This window comes from Pteronotus mesoamericanus, unplaced genomic scaffold, assembly GCF_021234165.1.
Source record: "Pteronotus mesoamericanus isolate MK-2021 breed Mesoamerican mustached bat unplaced genomic scaffold, CSHL_Meso_final scaffold_651, whole genome shotgun sequence".
In the NCBI taxonomy this organism is placed as follows: domain Eukaryota; kingdom Metazoa; phylum Chordata; class Mammalia; order Chiroptera; family Mormoopidae; genus Pteronotus; species Pteronotus mesoamericanus.
Genome location: NW_026555325.1, coordinates 32,614,868 through 32,633,715, shown reverse-complemented (window position 1 = coordinate 32,633,715; position 18,848 = coordinate 32,614,868). Strand labels below are relative to the sequence as shown.

General features: G+C 35.8%; 1 protein-coding gene across 3 annotated transcripts in view; it reads left to right on the top strand.

Moving 5' to 3' along the window:
* SLC25A12 (solute carrier family 25 member 12) overlaps positions 1–18,848 on the top strand; it is an 83,531-nt gene that overhangs the window by 40,339 nt on the left and 24,344 nt on the right. For all 3 annotated transcript variants that reach the window (XM_054562672.1, XM_054562671.1, XM_054562670.1), the window contains 5 exons: positions 4,116–4,262; positions 6,296–6,434; positions 7,117–7,210; positions 10,514–10,598; positions 18,493–18,574. In XM_054562672.1, the coding sequence (XP_054418647.1) occupies positions 4,116–4,262; positions 6,296–6,434; positions 7,117–7,210; positions 10,514–10,598; positions 18,493–18,574 (547 nt within the window). The remainder of the gene's footprint in view (positions 1–4,115; positions 4,263–6,295; positions 6,435–7,116; positions 7,211–10,513; positions 10,599–18,492; positions 18,575–18,848) is intronic.

The following is an 18,848-nucleotide window of genomic DNA, read 5'->3' as shown; positions in this document are numbered from 1 at the left end:
TTTACCCTGATGTTTTGATTATACTTTTGGGTTGGCCAAAAAGTCTGTTACCTTGTTTCCATAAAATAAAAGATACATTTTTCATTTTTACCAATAACTTTGTTGATTTGGATATTTTGAGTATGTTGGTTATCTCCCTCAATTGACATCTAGTGCGTAGGTCAGGGGTGTTGCTAAACATCTTCCAATGTATAAACAGTCCCACAGCAAAGAATTATTTGGCCAATATGTCAGTAGTACCAAAAAGCTTTGCAAACCACTTTTGACACATTCAGTCAGTCACAGCACCTTCTCCATACACTGCACAATTTTTTTTTTTTTTGCGTTTCAGTTGCATTTTTACCTTTCCTGAAATGATACAGCATAATACACTGAAAATCTTGCTTATCTTCTCCATCTTCAATATTAAAATGGCTGCACAGAAATTCACCAGTTTTGATAAGTTGTTTTTTAAACGCAGGCTATTATGACAGCTGTCACAATACGATCTAACTAAATTGTTTCAAATGAAGTTAAAGACAACTAAGCACAACTAGAGCCATTGTACAGAAAAAAAAACCGCAATGGACGTTTTGGCCAACCCAGTACATAAACTGAGAGCTTTATGTATAGGGCTTCTTCTTTCTTTGTGTTGCTTCTCACTTCAAAGTTGTTAATTGTAATTTTTAAAACTTTAGATTTCAAATATTTTAAACATAGAATAGGATCATCAACCCCATATACCCATCAAGTAGCTTCAACATTTATTAACTGTTGGCCCATCTTGTTTTATCTATACTTTACATTCTGCCCCCTACTGGACCATTTGGAAGCCAGTTCCATACACTATAGTTTTATCTGTGATACTTCAAAACTGTATCTTTAAAATACGTAAAATTCAACTGTTCACCTAATAAAAACTGGAAAATCTATTATAATGAAGATTCTACTTTGGTGTTACTTATAAAGGCCCACATTTTCTTTAGTACTGAGTATCATTACTAAGTCTTAATCATGTCCACAGCTAGCACTGGATATTTCGGAGAGCTAAGACATGTGCATATCTGACAGGGAGTTAACATCTGAAATATACAAGGAACTCAAACACTCAGTAGCAAAACACACAAAAAACCCCCAAATAACCCAGTTAAAAAATGGTCAAGGAACCTGAATTGACATTTTTCCAAAGACACGCAAATGGTCAGCAGGTATATAATAAGTTGTTCAACATTACTAATTATCAGAGAAATGCAAATTAAAACCACGATGAGATATGACCTCACACTCATTAATATGGTTACTCAAACCAGAAAACAAGTGTTGGGAGAATGGGGAGAAAAGGGGATACTTGTACACTGTTGGTGGGAATGTAAACTTGTAGAACCACTATGGAAAACAATATGGAGGTTCCTCAAGAAAATAAAAATAGAACCACCATATGATCCAGCAGTTCCACTTCTGTGTAAATATCCAAAGGAAATAAATTCCTTTCTTAAAGAGATATCTGTATTCCAATGTTTATTGCATTATTATCACAATACCCAAGGTATAGACACCTAAGTGCATTGACAAATGAATAGATAAGGAAAATTTATACACACACACTGATACACAGGAATATTATTCACCCTAGAAATACAGGAAAATTCTGCCATTTGCAACAACGTAGATGAACTTTGAGGGCCTTATGCTAAGTGAAATAAGCTAGACAGACAAAAATACTGCGTAGAATCACTTATATGTAGAATCTAAAAATAACAAAGTTGGACACAGAAACAGTAGAAAAGTGGTTTCCAGGGACATGGGATGGAAAATAGGGAGAGGCTGGAAAAAGTACAAACTTTCAGGTGTAAGATATGACAAGGTCTGAGGATCTGTCTAGTGTATAACATGACTGTGGTTGATAATATACTGTATTGTATAATTAAATTTTGCCTAGAGAGTAGAACTCGTGTTCTTATTAAAAAGTAAATACATGAGGATGTGTTAATAATAAATGTATGATGGATGTGTTAAGTTGGTGAGAATCTTTTCACATTGTGTACATATATGAAATCATCACAGTACACACTTTAAATAATTATAATTTTATTTGTCAGTTATACCTTAATAAAGTTAAAATTTCCAAAAAAAGTAGAGGAGGGGAGAGAAGACTGTCAAATCATGCTGATTGTTTATCTGATACTTTCTCTTTCATATGTTGAATTTTAGTTTCTTCACTTCTATTGCTATTTTCAAGAAACTCTGAATATGTAGATGTTTGATGATGGATGTTAAAACACTTTGATGTTTTTCTCAATGTTATTTAATTCTTTTAAAATTAAGACTATTGAAAGATTTAGTAGGTCTTACATACTTGTCACTAGCCTGTCAACCTAAGAGAAAGTATTTTTAAAACTTCTTTTATTGTTAGATATCATACACATAAAGATGTCTAAAACAAATACATAACAATGAATTATTATAAGATAAACACCTTCTAAGGTAATAGTAATATCTTTGAATTATTGAGCTATCTAATTATATGAAAATATTAAATTTGTAAAATAGTGAGACTTCAACCAAAAACTATTTTAAATATCAGAAAAATGTAAAGTAGCATTTATTTGTAGACTTTCATAAATAAATGATAATGAAAATTGCAATATTTAATTTTATCTAAAGATATTTTACCTTTTATTTTTTAAAAGATTTTATTTATTTACTTTTAGGGGGAGGGGAAGGGAGGAAGAGAAGGAGAGAAGCATCAATCTGTAAGAGATACATTGATCAGTAGCCTGCCCCCAATCGGAGACCTGGCCCACAACCCAGGCACGTGCCCTGACTGGGAACTGAACCTGTGACCTTTGGGTTTGCAGACTGGTGCTCAGCCCACTGAGCCACACCAGCCAGGGCGATCTAAAAATATTTTAATACTTAGATACAAATATTTTTTCCATAGTTACAAATAGTGTGAAAATGGCATTTTTTAAACAGCATCATTATTATGTTGTGATAATAATTTTGATTATGTAGCAGGCTCGTAGGACAGAAGTGTTGAAATTTTGACTGTTGTATAGTACCTAGGGTATTACTGGCATGCTTTACTCTTTTTATGGATATCACTTATTACAAAATTTGGCTGCCCAGTAGTTCAGAAGTTCAGAGATCTGGATTGTTTCACAGTTTATGAGTAAAACTGCCCAGAGCCAGGTAGAGTGATAGCTGACATAAGTCATGCAGTTTGTTATTCATAAGTTTCACGGTAGAACTACAGTTGCCCTTGAACAATATGGAATTAAGAGTGCCAACCCTCACCCAGTTGAAAATCAACATAGAGCTTTTGACTTTCCAAAAGCTTTAGTCTTCCCTTGGTATCTGAGGAGGATTGGTTCCAGAGCACCTGTGGATATAAAAATCTGAGCACACACAGTCCCTTACATAAAATGGCACGGAACAACGCGTGCCATCCGCCCTCCACTCCCGTGAATTCCCAGCCACAGATCTGTGGTTGGTTGCAATCGTGGGTGCAAAACCTGGGGAGACAAAGAGCTGACGGTGTATGTATTGAACAAATGTGTGTATAAGTGGACCCGTGCCGTTCAAACCCATGTCGTCCAGTGGTCAACTGTACTAAGTGTTGTATTTACCAGAGTTTCTTGCTAAATTCATTTTTAAATTGTTTGAAAAATGGTTTCTTGAGATGGACAGGGGGCTGACTTTAATTGCAACATTTAAAAACTGAAAAACTTAAAATGAATCTAAACTTTTCATTCAAAAAAGTATTCTTGGATGACAGGAATACCTTCAAGCAGGCGAGAGACTAAAATTACTACTTATTTTAAAGGCCAAAATAAAGCACTGGAAACATGCTCAACCTGTTTTTAGTGATGAAAGTGAATGATTTTTTTTCCTCTTCCATTTTCTTTATTGCCATCCTGTGATTTGTTCATCTTCCTGAGGAGTAATATGTAATACATTTCCAGGAAATTTTGCTTTTTAAAAGAAGTTAGAAGTGTTGTAAATGTAGAGCTGTACATTGTTCATTTCCTTAGTAAGTGCATGTAGCGAAAGGATCTCTGTCCTTCCTTTCCAAAACATACACTGAGGTTGTGCTTTAACCAATCTAACACCCTCTATCTGACTTTTCCCTCCAGGAGCTACAATTGGAACATGCAAGACAAGCCTTTGCACTGAAAGACAAAAGCAAAAGCGGCATGATTTCTGGTCTGGATTTCAGTGACATCATGGTTACCATTCGGTCTCACATGCTTACTCCGTTTGTGGAGGAGAACTTAGTTTCAGTAAGTAAAAGCAAGTACTTCAGCTTTCTGTTTCTGTAAACCTTTAGGACCATTGGGTCCTGGATTGCTTCCCTGGACCCACCTGACTCTCAGCTAGTCTAACTTTATGCTTGGTTGGTAGAAGGTAAACAGGTACATGTAAGGGAGGTAGGAGTGATGGTGAATAGCTGCTCCCCGATCGTAGCAGAGCCACCATCTTGCTCTCGTGTATTTCTAGGTTGTTTCCATTTGCAGAATCCCACAACAGAGCACAGGGGAATTTGTAGACAAGGGTACGCATTACTTTTTCCAGTGAGCAGTACGTCTCTGTATCCCCCCAGGCTCCCAAAGCCATGCTAGAAGAATGGCTCCTTCCCTTGTTGCCTGCAGGGTGCTTTTGCTAGAGGGATCATCATTGGCGTCTGCTCTGTTTTAATAGCCGTGGCCATGGCAGAAGGTGTGGCGGGAATATGTGGGCACCAGCCTCAGTGGCTCACTCCTCACTGCCCCTTTACCTGTATGTTCAAGCTGCATGGACCAGACAGTTTTTTGTTCTGTTAAAACTGCTCACCTCTATAAAGTAATCATCTGGACCAGCGGCACACTGATGTCATCCACTTCCTCACAGAGAGTGGTGAAACTTGCTTCGCCTCCCAGTTGTCTTGTTCCTGCCTTGTACTTTTGTATAAGTTTTTGATTGCTGCTTGTTTTTAATGGAGGGAAGCCAATGAGTGCTTTTGTTGTTTCAGCTGAAGATCATTATCCCTGATGTAGGCTGGGGTAGAAAGATCAACTTCTGTTCTTTTTCTTCAGTGAATTTGAACATGGAGCATGTCACATTCTCCTACACATTTCACCTCCTTGACACCCATCTCCCACTCCTTTACCCTCACCTAATACCCCAATCAAAAAATGAAAGGAAGGAAGGAAAGAAAGGGAGAGAGTGAGGGAAGGAGGGAAAGAAGACAGTCCTAGAGCGGAGGACTCATTGAATGCCTTATGATGAAGGAGCCCATTTAGTCTTTTCATTTGGGTTAGATAGATCCATTATAGCCTTAGTTTACCACACACCACTTCAGTCCCCAGAGGACTATATTAAATAATTTGCTTTTGGGTCACTGGTATCCAAATTCAGGCTAATACAAATATCACCTATATTTGGGTTTAAGGCATGTGTGTGAAGGGCATTGGGGGCGGCTACAAAGCTTTGTGATTAAGGTTGTCACACTGGTATTTCCATAAGTTACTTTGAGTTTTTAATAGAGAATGTTTTCAATCATATGGGTTCCTTTGACTCCTGACTTAGAAATTAGGCTTTTGCAAACTATAAAAAAATTCCCTTTTTAGTTTTTGGCCAAGTGGTGTGCAGGAGGAGAAATTACCTCCTCACCTTGCAGAGGTAATGAAGGCCACATTGTCCCCGTCCCTCCCTGGCATGAGAGACCCTTTTGAGCTGTTTCGTTAAAGATATAATTTATGGTGAATAAATCCTCCCTAGACTTTCTCTACATTTTTTGGAGTTTTGGGTAGTTGTATCTTTCATGATACAGATGCAGAGCCCAGCTCTGACTGTTAAATATCTTAATTATAACAATGGCCTTAAAAGAAGACCAGGAAAGTTGATATTGTGAAATAGTCTTTTTTAAAAAAGCAAGTTTTAAAAATGCTTCTTATGTAGTATTGCTCCTTATAGTATTGATGTTTGGATTATCCAGAACTAACAAGAGTTCCATGGTTGAGGGTCTTGAAAATCCTGTTTAAATAACTATTGTTTTTGATCTGTGATAATTATATTTGTTATTTCTGACCTTATAGGTAGATGAACCATGAAGTCCAACTTCCAGATGTTGCTTTCTTCCTTAAAACCTAAATTACATAGACCTCCCTGAGGGCATGAAAGGCACTGAGTGTTTTAGTACAATACTTATCTTGTGTTTATGGACTGGTTGTTTCTCATTTTAATAATGAAGACTCCTTTGGATATTCTTTGAGGAAAGTATAGTGTCCATAAACATGTGCTTTGCTTTCTAACTTTTTGTGTTGTGATTTCCTAGGCAGCTGGAGGAAGTATCTCACATCAGGTTAGCTTCTCCTACTTCAATGCATTTAACTCCTTACTGAATAACATGGAGCTTGTTCGTAAGATATATAGCACTCTAGCTGGCACAAGAAAAGATGTTGAAGTCACAAAGGGTAAGATTTAAAAAATATGTATTGATTTGAATCTCAGCATTTTCACTTTTCTTTATCTAGGGCATGAGGTTGATGTAAGTTTACCACTCTGAAGTCAGATCTAGAAAGTGTGTTGCCATGTGTATATGCTTCACGTGGGCCATTTTGGTCTCCACAAATCCAGGTGGATTTAATGGGATGCTGAGGTCAGGAATGGAAAAGTGGCTTTGACAGTTTTGAAAAGAACCTTGGCCCAATCTGTCAAACAGGTCAGTGGCACTGTGGCAGCAGCTTGTTTGTACTAGGAAGGAGTTGCCACAGAAAGAAGGGCAAGCCCAAACTCCTTTTGCTGAATTGCAGTAAGCTATCGTAGGTGACTGGAAAACAGCCAGTTCTTTTATTTTGTAACTCTGAAGACCAAAGCAAATAAACAAGATAAGAAGATCCTAAAGAGATTGTTTTATCTTTGAAGTTAATTTACCTTTACCTGTTTTTGCTGTTTCATCATCATAACATTTTCCTTTGCTAGCTCTCAGAATTTCATAGTTATTCTTATATAGTTGAACTTGGGTATTTAAATTCAATTTTAGATTTTAAAAATAATTCAGAAATGTCTTGAGCTTGCAGGTTATAGTTGGTTAAGGTAGAAATTTGTTGTATATTAAGAATCTTTTTAGATATAACCGTTTTTTTTTCTTTCCAGAGGAATTTTCTCAGAGTGCAATACGCTATGGACAAGTCACTCCACTGGAAATTGATATCCTATACCAGCTTGCAGACTTATATAATGCTACAGGGTAACTATTCCCATAATTCTTCATGATATTTATTAACGGGACAGTTCTTTTAACATGTAAAGCAGTGGTGTGCTTTCAGTTTATTTTAACAATAGTTAATTCAGTATATAAATTTCAAGAAAGAGAGACAGATATGAGAAACAGGAGGGAGAGACAGGAAGACAAGTGAAAGGTAGGGGGAGACAGAGAGAGGAAAAGGGAGAGAACACAAGGGGAAGAGAAGAGAGAGGGAGGGGAGAGAAGGGGAGGGCAGAGGTAGAAGGAGTGAGGTAAAGGAAGGAAGTAAGGGGTTCTTGAGGGGCATGACTGAGAAAGGGAGGAAGAAAGAAAAATGAGAGACAAGGGGACAGAAGGGAGAAGAAGTTAAGAGAGGGATGGAAACAGTGGTTTAGTCTGGACTCTGGAGGTGTTAGGAATTTTGAGGGATTTATGGAAATTTACCTAAATTTATAAAATAAACAGGTACATGTTCAGGAATCTTACAATCTTTTGGGTTCATTGTTGAATGGTCTTTTTGCTAAACAGTAAAATACCATTTTGTGTGGGAGAGTATCATTTTCTTAAAATATACCTGTGATATTATTATCATGCTTACCATCACAGACAAGTTCAGATGTTTTATGCCTCTATTTTATAGACTAAAAACCCCCAAAGTACATAGAGAATATTTAATCTGCAGTCTTAGGCAAATCCAAAAGAAAAACTCTTATCTTTAGATAAATAAGTAAATAAATAAATTTATCTTGTTTAGATAAGATAAATAAAAGAACTGGCTGTTCTAGGCACCCAGCAGGGCCTGTGGGAGAGAGGACTTACTATCTATTAAGTGATCAGATTTTTTTTTTAGTTGCCTCTAGTAAAATGTAGGAATATCTGAAAGATGGGTTTTAACCTTAGAACTGAGGACTAATAGAAGTTGAGTGTACTTGGGTAATCACTGCCTTCATGCTATTTAATGAATTGCTGAGCTAGAGATGATACCAAATATATCAGGCAATGTCCCATTCATTTAGAAATCGCATTTTTATAAAAGATTTTGTGCCTTCTACATGATAAATGCTTTTAAAAAGTGCTTCTCAAAATTACATTTGAAGTGACCTTTTAGCTTGTTCATAGAATGTACTTATTTTTAAGTAATTTTTTTTTGTAAACAGTAGTGCATTCACATCTTTCAAAATTGAAAGAGTTTAAAAGAGCACGCCACACCCCAGAGCCAGTGTACCTGGTGGACAGCTTCAGACCACGCGGATTCAACCATGCCACCTCCACGAGTGACACACTCAAGGGGTGGACTCAGTGGGCACCAAAGCCCCACTGAAGCAAGTTCTGCTCTATAGGGTCAGCCCATGTATAGCAGCTCCTCTGCTATAGTGGCAGCTGGTCCTCACAGACAGTTGGCCCGGGGGGTCAATCCCTCCCAGTGTTGCCAACAGCAATCAAGGCCCAACTGCAATAGAACAATGAACACCTGCAGCACCCAGATTGGGTGGTTAGGGAGGCTCCACCACTGGGCCCTATAGGAAACCTACTATACAAGGCCACCCTACCAAGTCTTGGAAATGTAGCAGCTCTACCTAATATATAGAAACAAACATGAAGAAGCAGTCAAAATGTGGAGACAAAGAAACAGGTCCCAAATGAAAGAACAGGAGAAATCTTCAGGAAAAAACTAAATGAAATGGAGGCAAACAAACTACCAGATACAGAGTTCAGAACGATGGTTATAAGGATGCTCAAGGAACTTCAACAGCATGAAAAAGGACAAGTCAGAAATGAAGGATACACTAACTGAAATGAAGAATAACTTACGGAGAATCAGCAGTAGAGTGAGTGAAGCAGAGAACCAAATTAGCGATTTGGAATATAAGGAAGCAAAAAACACCCAATCAGAACAGCAAAAAGAAAAAAGAATCCAAAAATATAAAAACAGTGTAAGGAGCCTCTGGGGCAACTTGAAGTGTACCAACATTTGCATCGTGGGAATGGCAGAAGGAAAAGAGAAGAAATTGAAAACCTATTTGAATAAATAATGACAGAAAACTTGCCTTATCTGGTGAAGGAAATAGACATACAAGTCAAGGAAGTGCAGAGTCCCAAACAAAATGAACCCAAAGAGGCCCACACCAAGACACTTCATATTTAAAATGGTAAAGGTTAAAGACACAGAAAATCTTAAAAGCAGCAAGAGAGAAGTGTTAGTTACCTACAAGGGAGTTCTCTTAAGACTGTCAGCTGATTTCTCAACAGAAACTTCGCAGGCTAAAAGGGAGTGGCAAGATATATTCAAAGTCTTGAAAACCAAGGGCCTACAACCAAGATTACCCAGCAAAGCTCTCATTTAAAATTGAAGAATGGGTAAAGAACTTCGTAGACAAGAAAAAGCTACAGGAGTTCATCACCACTAAACCAGTATTAAATGAAATGTTAAAGAATGAAAAGATAAAAATATGAACAATAAAATGGCAGTAAATACATATCTATCAATAATTGAATCTAAAAATAAAAATAAATGAACAAGCAGAATAGAAACAGACTCATAGATACAGAGAATATTTTGATGGTTGCCAGATGGGAGGGAGTTTGGGGAGATGGGTGAAAAGGTGAAGGGATTCAGAAATATAAATCAGTAGTTACAGAATAGTCATGGGGATGTATAATACAGCATAGGGAATATAGTCAGTAATTTTCTATTAACTATGTATGGTGTCAGGTGAGTATGAGATTTATCAGGATGATCACTCAATAAGTTATTTCTAATCACTGGGCTGTACAAGTGAAATTAATGCAATGTTGTATGTCAACTGTAATTGAAAAATAAAAATTACTAAAAACATAAAAAATAAATAAAAGCACGCCATAAAAAAAGTCTCTCTTCTACCCTGTGTCTTTCCATAAAAGCAAACGGAATTGATCAGGTTTCTGTCTATGCTTCTCAAGATACTTTGTACCTATGCATTAAGTATGTATACTGAGAGAATACATTTAGTATGTATGAACTATTGACATTTATACTTTGCTTCTGGCAAAAATTATTTATTTTTAATATCTATCATTGGAGTCTTAATAAATTTGTATACTCCACATTATTTCTTTGCAGTCTTTTGCTTTTTGTTGTGGCAAGCAGGGTCTGAGGTTCTTTTTTCTCACTGTGATCTATGTGAATAGAGAAATACTATTTTTAAACCATAGCGCTTTCACCACTCCCCCCGACCCTCAGCCTTTTTCTCCTGAAGAAAGATCATCTTAGTATGAGGAGTTTGTTGGTGTCTAACAGTTCTTTCTTTCCCATATTTTTGCCTGAAGGCGCTTGACTTTGGCAGATATTGAGAGAATAGCACCGTTGGCTGAGGGGGCCTTACCTTACAACCTGGCAGAACTTCAGAGACAGGTAGGAGTCTCAGAAAGAGAATCACCTTCAAAAATGCTCAAATAGTATGTACATTACAGCCTAGAGCTTCTGAATGATGGAATTTAAAAACTGCTTTCCAGAAAGAGACTACTTAGTTCAAAGATTACCTTTATAAACCTGTTACCCCTCCTCAGAAGGTATTTTTATGGGGTAACTACATTTTATGTTTGTGGTTTGTCTTTAGCTTATTAACATAAGGAAAACAAAAGTGCAAACACACATGGGCTTGCCCTCCGCCTCCCTGGAATTAGCAGTCTTTTAATTTGTTTAGTCACATTTATTCATTGATTAGAGAGAGAGACATCAATTTTCTTGTTCCATTGGTCCATGTAGCCCTGGCCGGGGATTGAACCTGTGACCTTGGTGTATTGGGGTGACACTCTAACCAACTGAGCTACCAGGCCAGGGCTGTCTAGTCACATTTAAAGATTAGTGTTAAGTTCACTTTGTATTGTTAAACTGATATTTATAGGGTTTTTAAAATATAAAACATTTTTCTAATCTTTCACTGGGATTATACCTTATAGATTATAACAGTACCACAGGAAAACTCTCTAATTAGTGCACTAGAAAGTAAATGTTGACTGTTACATTTTTTCATAAAATACTAGTTTTGTTTTTTTTTCCATGTTAAGGATGGTTAAATCAATAGTTTCTGAGTCCTATAAAGCTAATACAGTCCCATTTCTGATTTCAAAAATACTCTCTTAGTAAGTAAACCCCCATGATATTACTTTGAAGAGTGAAATGGAATATATATATATATTTGAAATCTTATTTTAAATGGAAACCCCTACTTCTATAGTAGTTGGAGGAAGAAGCCTCAGTTGTAGTGATGGTCGCATGGATTTGTGTGTGGAGTGAGGGTTAGGAGAACTATTGCTTCTCCTTCTGGTACTTCCCTACTCTAATAGACATGAGTCGTGTGTCCCTCATGATTCTTTATGAGACTGCGATGCCCTGTGAGGCTAGGAGATATGGGGAGGACATGGGGAGAGGAGCGAAGAAGACAGAAGACAAGAAACGAGAGTAAAAATGTCAAATGAGCATGCCACAGGAAGAACCCAGCCTATCTTTTCTTTATTGCTGCCACTCTGGTGGAGAAGCCAAATGTGCTAGTGAAAGATCAAGACATATAAGTGTGGTCACTCTGGGAAGTTTTGGTATTATCAATAAATCTTACTTTTGCTTAAACTCCATGGAATGATGATTCTACCTCAGAAATTAATTAGAATGGCCAGATTTAACTTTATATAATAAACAAGAACTTTTATAGTCTGCTAAGTAAATTGAGAATGGAAAATATTGCTTGTATATCTATAGTTTATATTAATACTTTTTTTCTTGGTGTGTAAGAGAGCTTTCTGCAGATTAAAATATATCTGTAAAGCATTGCAATTTACCTTCTTTAGTAAAAGATTCTTATCTGCTGCTGTCAAAGTTAATTTCTAGTATATGTTCTCAGATCCTTTAAAACTAGATGGATTTATTCCAATTCATTGATTTATAATAAATTTTAATAAAATCACTAAAAATTTGAGACATTGAAATATTTAAATTAAGGAGCTCTTATTGAATTTAATTTTCTGTTTTATAGTGTATGTTTATACAAATTTGTTCTTAAAATTTGAAAAATTGCATTTCAAAAGGAGCTATTTTTCAGTATTACACATCTATAACTATAGCTTTCCCTGGGGGTATCCTTATATTTATAATTGTGGAATATTTCACTTAGCTTATTAAAGACTGTGTAATGAATTTAAAAATGCCAACTCATTTCCTCCTTTCTCAGCCTTTCTGCTACTTTTACTTTTCATTTTACCTGACTCTCTTGCCCCTAGCAATTTTCCTACAAGGCATAGATTACAAAGTTGTTCTTGTAATCTTGGCACCCTAATTCTACCTCCCTCATATTTCTTAGTCCTTAGGAAGGTGATGTAATTCTGCTATTGGTGTAAATTTTCTTGTGGACGGACTCGAGGCTGGTTTGCCTGCCTTGAGTGGCAGCGCTGATGCTTTTATGCTGACACGATGGCCTCCAAGTTCTTGTCATATACTTAGCAAATGGACAGTGATAAAAATTGCCATGTTCTCTCCTTTCCCTGGGTCCTGATGGGCATCCAGTGTGGTGCTGGAGTGCCTGCCCTGCCTTTTCCCTAACCAGTGGGATGCACAGCAGTTGGGGACTCTCCAGAGCAGGCAGGGAGGTCTGGGTGTTCTTGCATCGTCCCCAGAGGAAGAACCTCAGAGCTGCATTTGTTTTTCCTGTCACGTGTCAGCTAGATTGGGTGGTCTTGTTGCTGAGGGTTAAGAATAGAGAAATAAAAATGAAGATTTCAAACCTATTTTCCCCTGTAAAGTAGTGAAAAACACTTCATAAAAATAAAAATAGAAGTCATAATTTTTAGAATTTTATAGACATAGACTTACGAAGATTGCGTAAGAGGGATTCAAATGAATGTCCCTACTTATATTCATTGTAACATCTGGCCTTTCCTATTTTTGGGATCTGGTATTCACTTCTGTGTGATTAAAAGACACATGCAAGAATGTATATAGCAGTATTATTTGCAGTCACAAAATTGGATACAGTTGTCCAATATCCATTAACAGTAGAATGGGTAAATATGTTGTGGTATCAAGATGACCAGTGAAAAAGTAGAAATTTTCATTTGGGGAAAGTGAGTTAAATAAAAGGAGGTAGGTTGCAGATAGAAGAGGATGTGACATTTTTGGAGCATACATCACTTTGGAGGTTAAACAGGTTAAAGATTAATTTTGGCCCTATGTGAGAATGGCTAAACAAGCTTCATTTTCTTTACTATATCAGTTAGTGATCTATGGGGTAAATGATCTATAATGGACCTGCTTGGTACTTTTTAAAAAAGTTTTTATGGGAAATTATATTCAAACTACAGACTACTCACACAAAGAATTTTTGGAATACAGGCTGGGCTGGGTTCTGCCAAAAGATTATTAGAATGATTTATCTCTTTGTTTCATGTATAACATTCCTTAGACACAGGACTTCGTCTCTTTTGTGTATTTTGCAGTTTCATGGGCCCTCTTTGAACTTTGTATTGATGAGTACAGAGAAAAGCATTATAATCCCTTTAATAGTTCCTTTAAAAAAAGATTTATTTATTTTTAGAGAGAGGGGAGGGAGGGAGAAAGAGAGGGAAAGAAACATTGATGCATGAGGGGAAAGAAACATTGATGCATGAGAGAAGCATCAACTGGTTGCCTCTTGCATCCCCCAAATGAGGGGCTGGCTGCAACCCAGGTGTGTGCCCTGACCAGGAATCAACCAGCGACCTTTTGGTTCTCAGGCCATCGCTCAATCCACTGAGCCATGCCAGCCAGAGCACTAGTTCCTTTTCTTGGCACTTCTTACCTTCGTTACCCATGATAGTTATACCATAATGGAAGTCTGCTCTCAAAATGAAGGAATTGGGTTTATGTATTAGTTTTTGTTATTTATTTGCCATTAACCTCATTTAAATTATTAGATTTAAAAACTATGAGAAAAAAGTAGATATTGTTTAGCATTGAGGAGAAAAAATATGTATGTGTGTGTATATATGTAATTTATCTCCATTTTCTAGGCTGGTCTTTGGGTTTTAATCTTGTTTTGAAAGGCCAAGAATGTTGACTTCACAATGGGTGTGTTAAATTCATAGATGTGATTTACAGACAAAAGAATTTTGTTTTATTTTTTTCCCTAGCCTTATTTTTGCCATTCCAATCATATATTTTAGTTGGTATAAAATCTGGCCTTTCCCCTCCTGTGCTTGTTATAAAAGACTACAGATTTTCCTTCTTTTTCTTCTATCCATTAATGGTGTGCTACTTGGAAAAGGCGGTTTATTGGATTGGCATACTACATGAAGCAGCTTGGTTTGGGCACATTGCTTGACTTGTTAACTGACACGATCTTGTCTTACCCAATTCTTATTTATAGGATGGGAATACATTCAATAACAAAAGCAAAAGAACTTTTTCTTCTTCAAATGAGATCCCAAGTCATTACCTATTATTATATACATATGTTTAGGAGACAGTTTAAAAATCATTTAAGATGCTCAACTCTTTTTTTTAAGATGTTCCACTCTTATTTTGCTTTGAAAAACTATTAACCTTGTTAGATATCACCTTCATGATCATAATCATAACTTTAAGGGAAAGAGCGCTTTTTCCTTTGGCCCATTTGCTCACAGTAGGCAATCTTCTTAGTGCTGAGTATTTTCTTTCAACCTAAATGCTAAAAATCCCATACACAGTCATTAATAGGGATGACAGCTACAGTGTCAGTCTACTTATGAATATTCATGACACGAAATCCATAGCATTAATTACATTAATTTACATACCTGAGTACAAGTGAACCATAAGTTATAGTGATAGCTGAGCCCAAAAAAAAGCCCTTAGCAACTATATAGTTAAAAAAAAAAAAAAGTGCTATTTAATAAGGATGGAAGCAACATTTCTTTCAAAAGGCTTTTGAGTATTTATAGTTAGAGATGTTTATAGCTAAGAATTAAAGCACAGTATAATCCTTTAGTTTTCATAGGATTTTGTAGGGCTTATAAACATCCTTTAAAGGAAGATAGTATAAAGGAAACACGTGGTTGAACACAGGAGGAACCTTTTATATGTATAAGGGAATTAGTGGTTACTTGACTTTTATTTGAGATTATAGCCATTTTATTCTATGAGGTTTTAATTCAACATATTCTTTTGAGAGGAGATATGATTGAAAATAATTCATAATATATGAAATTGAGGTTTATTTTCACCCAGTTTTGTGACTGAGAATTCCAATTTTGAAAAAAAAGTTTTATGTGCATGTTTTTAGAAGTTAAAAATATGTATTATGTTTAATAGGTAGTATGACAATCACATTAATTTTAAAATATTTTAAAATCTAAATCAATGTTATAAATTGAATTTCTTCAGAATGTGTGATATTAAATGTCATCTTTACTTTGAAGATACAGGCTGTTTTTAACTATTTTGTCTTTGAAACAGTATTAGAATTATCTGGGTAGCCTCACTGTGTTTAGTCAATGTTTTAAAAACTAACTGAAGCACATTCAGTTAATATAATACTTTAAAGTGATACTGAAAGGTTTTGAACTAATAAATGAAAAATAAAATTTTAAAAATCATTTCATCTCATTCTTTTATAATTTCTATTTTGTATATTTGAAGTATGTATACAATTTTATAATATGTATTACTTAAATTTATAAATATGAGTGAATATGTAATTATATATAAACAATTATATATTAATACATATGTATACTTAGTATAGTGGAACAAGCATATAATTTATAAATGAAATCATATATTGGGATTAGGTTCTTAAAATCTTTGCCTGGAAGGAGTGTTCAGTCAGAAACGGTTGCTGGAAACTGCTGACGTAAAGAATGATGGAGAATGCTGTGGGGTGACCATTACTCTGCTTACACCCCATCTCACAGTGAGACCTTTGGCAAGTCACCTGTCTTGTCCATAGTATGGCCATTTTACCTCGGTATGTACAGTGAGCTGACAAAATAGTATCGTGCGGTCTCACTGTGGGAGGAAGTTGCTGAGTGTCAGCATTCTCCTATGGTCTCACAAGGGAGTTTATTTACAGAGGATTGAAAAACATTGGACCCCTGAGGCTGCAGTAGTCATAGGTCCTGAGTGCTTGGTAATGTACTTTTTAGCAGTCTAAGATTATTATTATAGCGATAAAGAGGACAAAAAGTAATTATCTTTTTGGATGGCACTTCTTTTGCTGTTCTATGAATGAATCAAAGTTAGGCTTATATTCAAGGTTTTGTTAAAATATTCTACTCTTTCCCATATTAGATTCCAATTAGAATAAAAATATCAGTCCCAAATTATTAATTGTTCACTTTTGTTACAGCATATAAATCAAACATAATGGATAGTTGCTTGGGCTTATTTGATAGGAAAAAAATGTATTTCCTACAAGATATGATTATGTCCTACTATGTATAATTTTCTGCTTTTTAAATAATGGTTTATTCCTTGAATTAAGTTCAGCTTTGGATGTAATAAATTATGCTTTTATTTAATTGGATTAATAAAGCCAATTTATTGCGATGGTTGAGATTTATAAAATATGTAGTGATATTATTTGATTTAATGGTATTTTATTACTTGCCAGATTTTCTAAGGGTTTCATCTTTTTCATCAAACATTATTTTCTTTTTTATTATAGAATTTATTGAACCACAGCACCATGGCCACCATAATGAGCTTTAAAAAAGACCTCTGCCAACAGAGATCACAATCAAACATTAAATATTTAGATATCATATGCTTTGTTTAAAATAGAAGTGATGCATGGCCCTGGCTGGGTAGCTCAGTTGCTGAAAGTGTGTCCCAGTACATCAAGGTTGTAGGTTCAATCTCCAGTCAGGGCACATGCAAAAAGCAACCAGTGAGTGAATGCATAAACACTGAACAACAAATCAATGTGTGTGTGTCTCTCTCTCTCTAAAATTGATCAGTAAAATCAATAAAAAAAATTTATACAGAAGTGGTGCTTATTGTGGTGCAAAATTTACAAAACAAGAAGGCAGATGAAATCTTTCTATAGGCTGCCATCTAAATTGTTTGTGAGTATCTGGCTTTGCCATATTTAGCTTTGTTAACTGAGCTTTGAAGAGATTGTACGATGAAAGTGAATCAGAGTAAACTAGCTTTTTTCCTTCTTTTAGATTATAGGAATGGATTCCTTCTCCATTAAATTATTCTAATGAACAACTTTTTATTCTGTTTTTAAAAGCTCATTTCTAGTTAATATCTTTCAAGTTTTCATTACGATAAAGCAAGTATTTTATTCATTTTAGACTAATAACTGCTGTTTCATAGTGAAAATATTAAAGAAAAAACACTAATGTAGACAAATTACTTCAGATTCTTTATGCTGTAGGATACCTATACAATAACATTCTGAATCACAGTAGGATTTTCCCCTTTGCTTTATTAACATCATAGATTTTATATTAGAACCATTAATGTGTCTCGGACAGTGGTTTTCAACCTAGCTACACAGCAGAACGATTTGAAACCTTTTAAAAATATACAAGCCCCAGGCCCCAGGGGGTTATTTTTTTAAAGCTCCTTAGGTGTTTTCTTTGTTTAGGTAGAGTTGGGGAATACAAAGGTCTAGGAGAGAAAATGGTCAATAGGTCAGAAATACTGCACTAACTGTAGTGGTTGAGCTGCAAAGCCACAAGTAAGGCTTTGAACCCTAGAAATAGTAGTTACAAAGGTTTTCACTTTATCCCAAAAGAGAAGCCCTGACATTGCTTTACATATAATCCTAGTTATGTGATTTCTCTGGCCCTAACAGATGCGAGGTGACGAAAGTGCCTAGGAAGCTGTTGGTAGAAGAGGTAATCGCTGTGGGGCCTGGGAGCACAGCACGGACAGCTGCATTAGGTCTTGATGCAGTAACTGGGGGACATATGAATATGATGATCTCCAGTCATTAGAGATGATAGATATGATCCGTATTCTGTAATCTATGAATCAAGATCATTTTTGTACATTTTAGAAATACTTTGAAATTTTAAGTTAATATAAAGAAGGAAAGATGTTACACTTGAAATGTGTATTCACTGCAGTAAAATGATAATGTATTCATTCCTCCGATAACAGATAAATGAGGCATTAATAGGCTGTAAAAAAAAAATGGAAAAAACCTACTCTGTTTGACTGAATATGGTATTTCAATGCCAATAATAGAAGTATACATTTTAAAACCTTAAAAAACTGTTGTAGCTTTTCTGTTTGCTGTATGCATTTCCAAATTTTTTTTTTTTACATGTTTTCTTCTACCTCACAGCAATCTCATGGTTTAGGCAGGCCTATCTGGCTCCAGATTGCCGAGTCTGCTTACAGATTCACCCTGGGCTCAGTTGCTGGAGGTGAGTGATATGTCTGTGTGCTGTTTCAAGCTTGTGATCATGTAATATTATCTCATGAGTCCAGGACAGATCAGCAGAGGTGCAGTTCATTGTTCCCTCGGGTCAAGGCTGCAGGGCTTTCTGAAGCATTTAAAATTTTTTTTTTTAACCTGTGATCAGAGGACTTGTCATAGCATGGCGGTAGCCCCGCTGGCTGCAGTCTGTCTTTAGTTCAAAACCTCTGTCATAATGTGAAAGTCTTGGATGCAGTGCTGCACTCACCTTAATTATACTG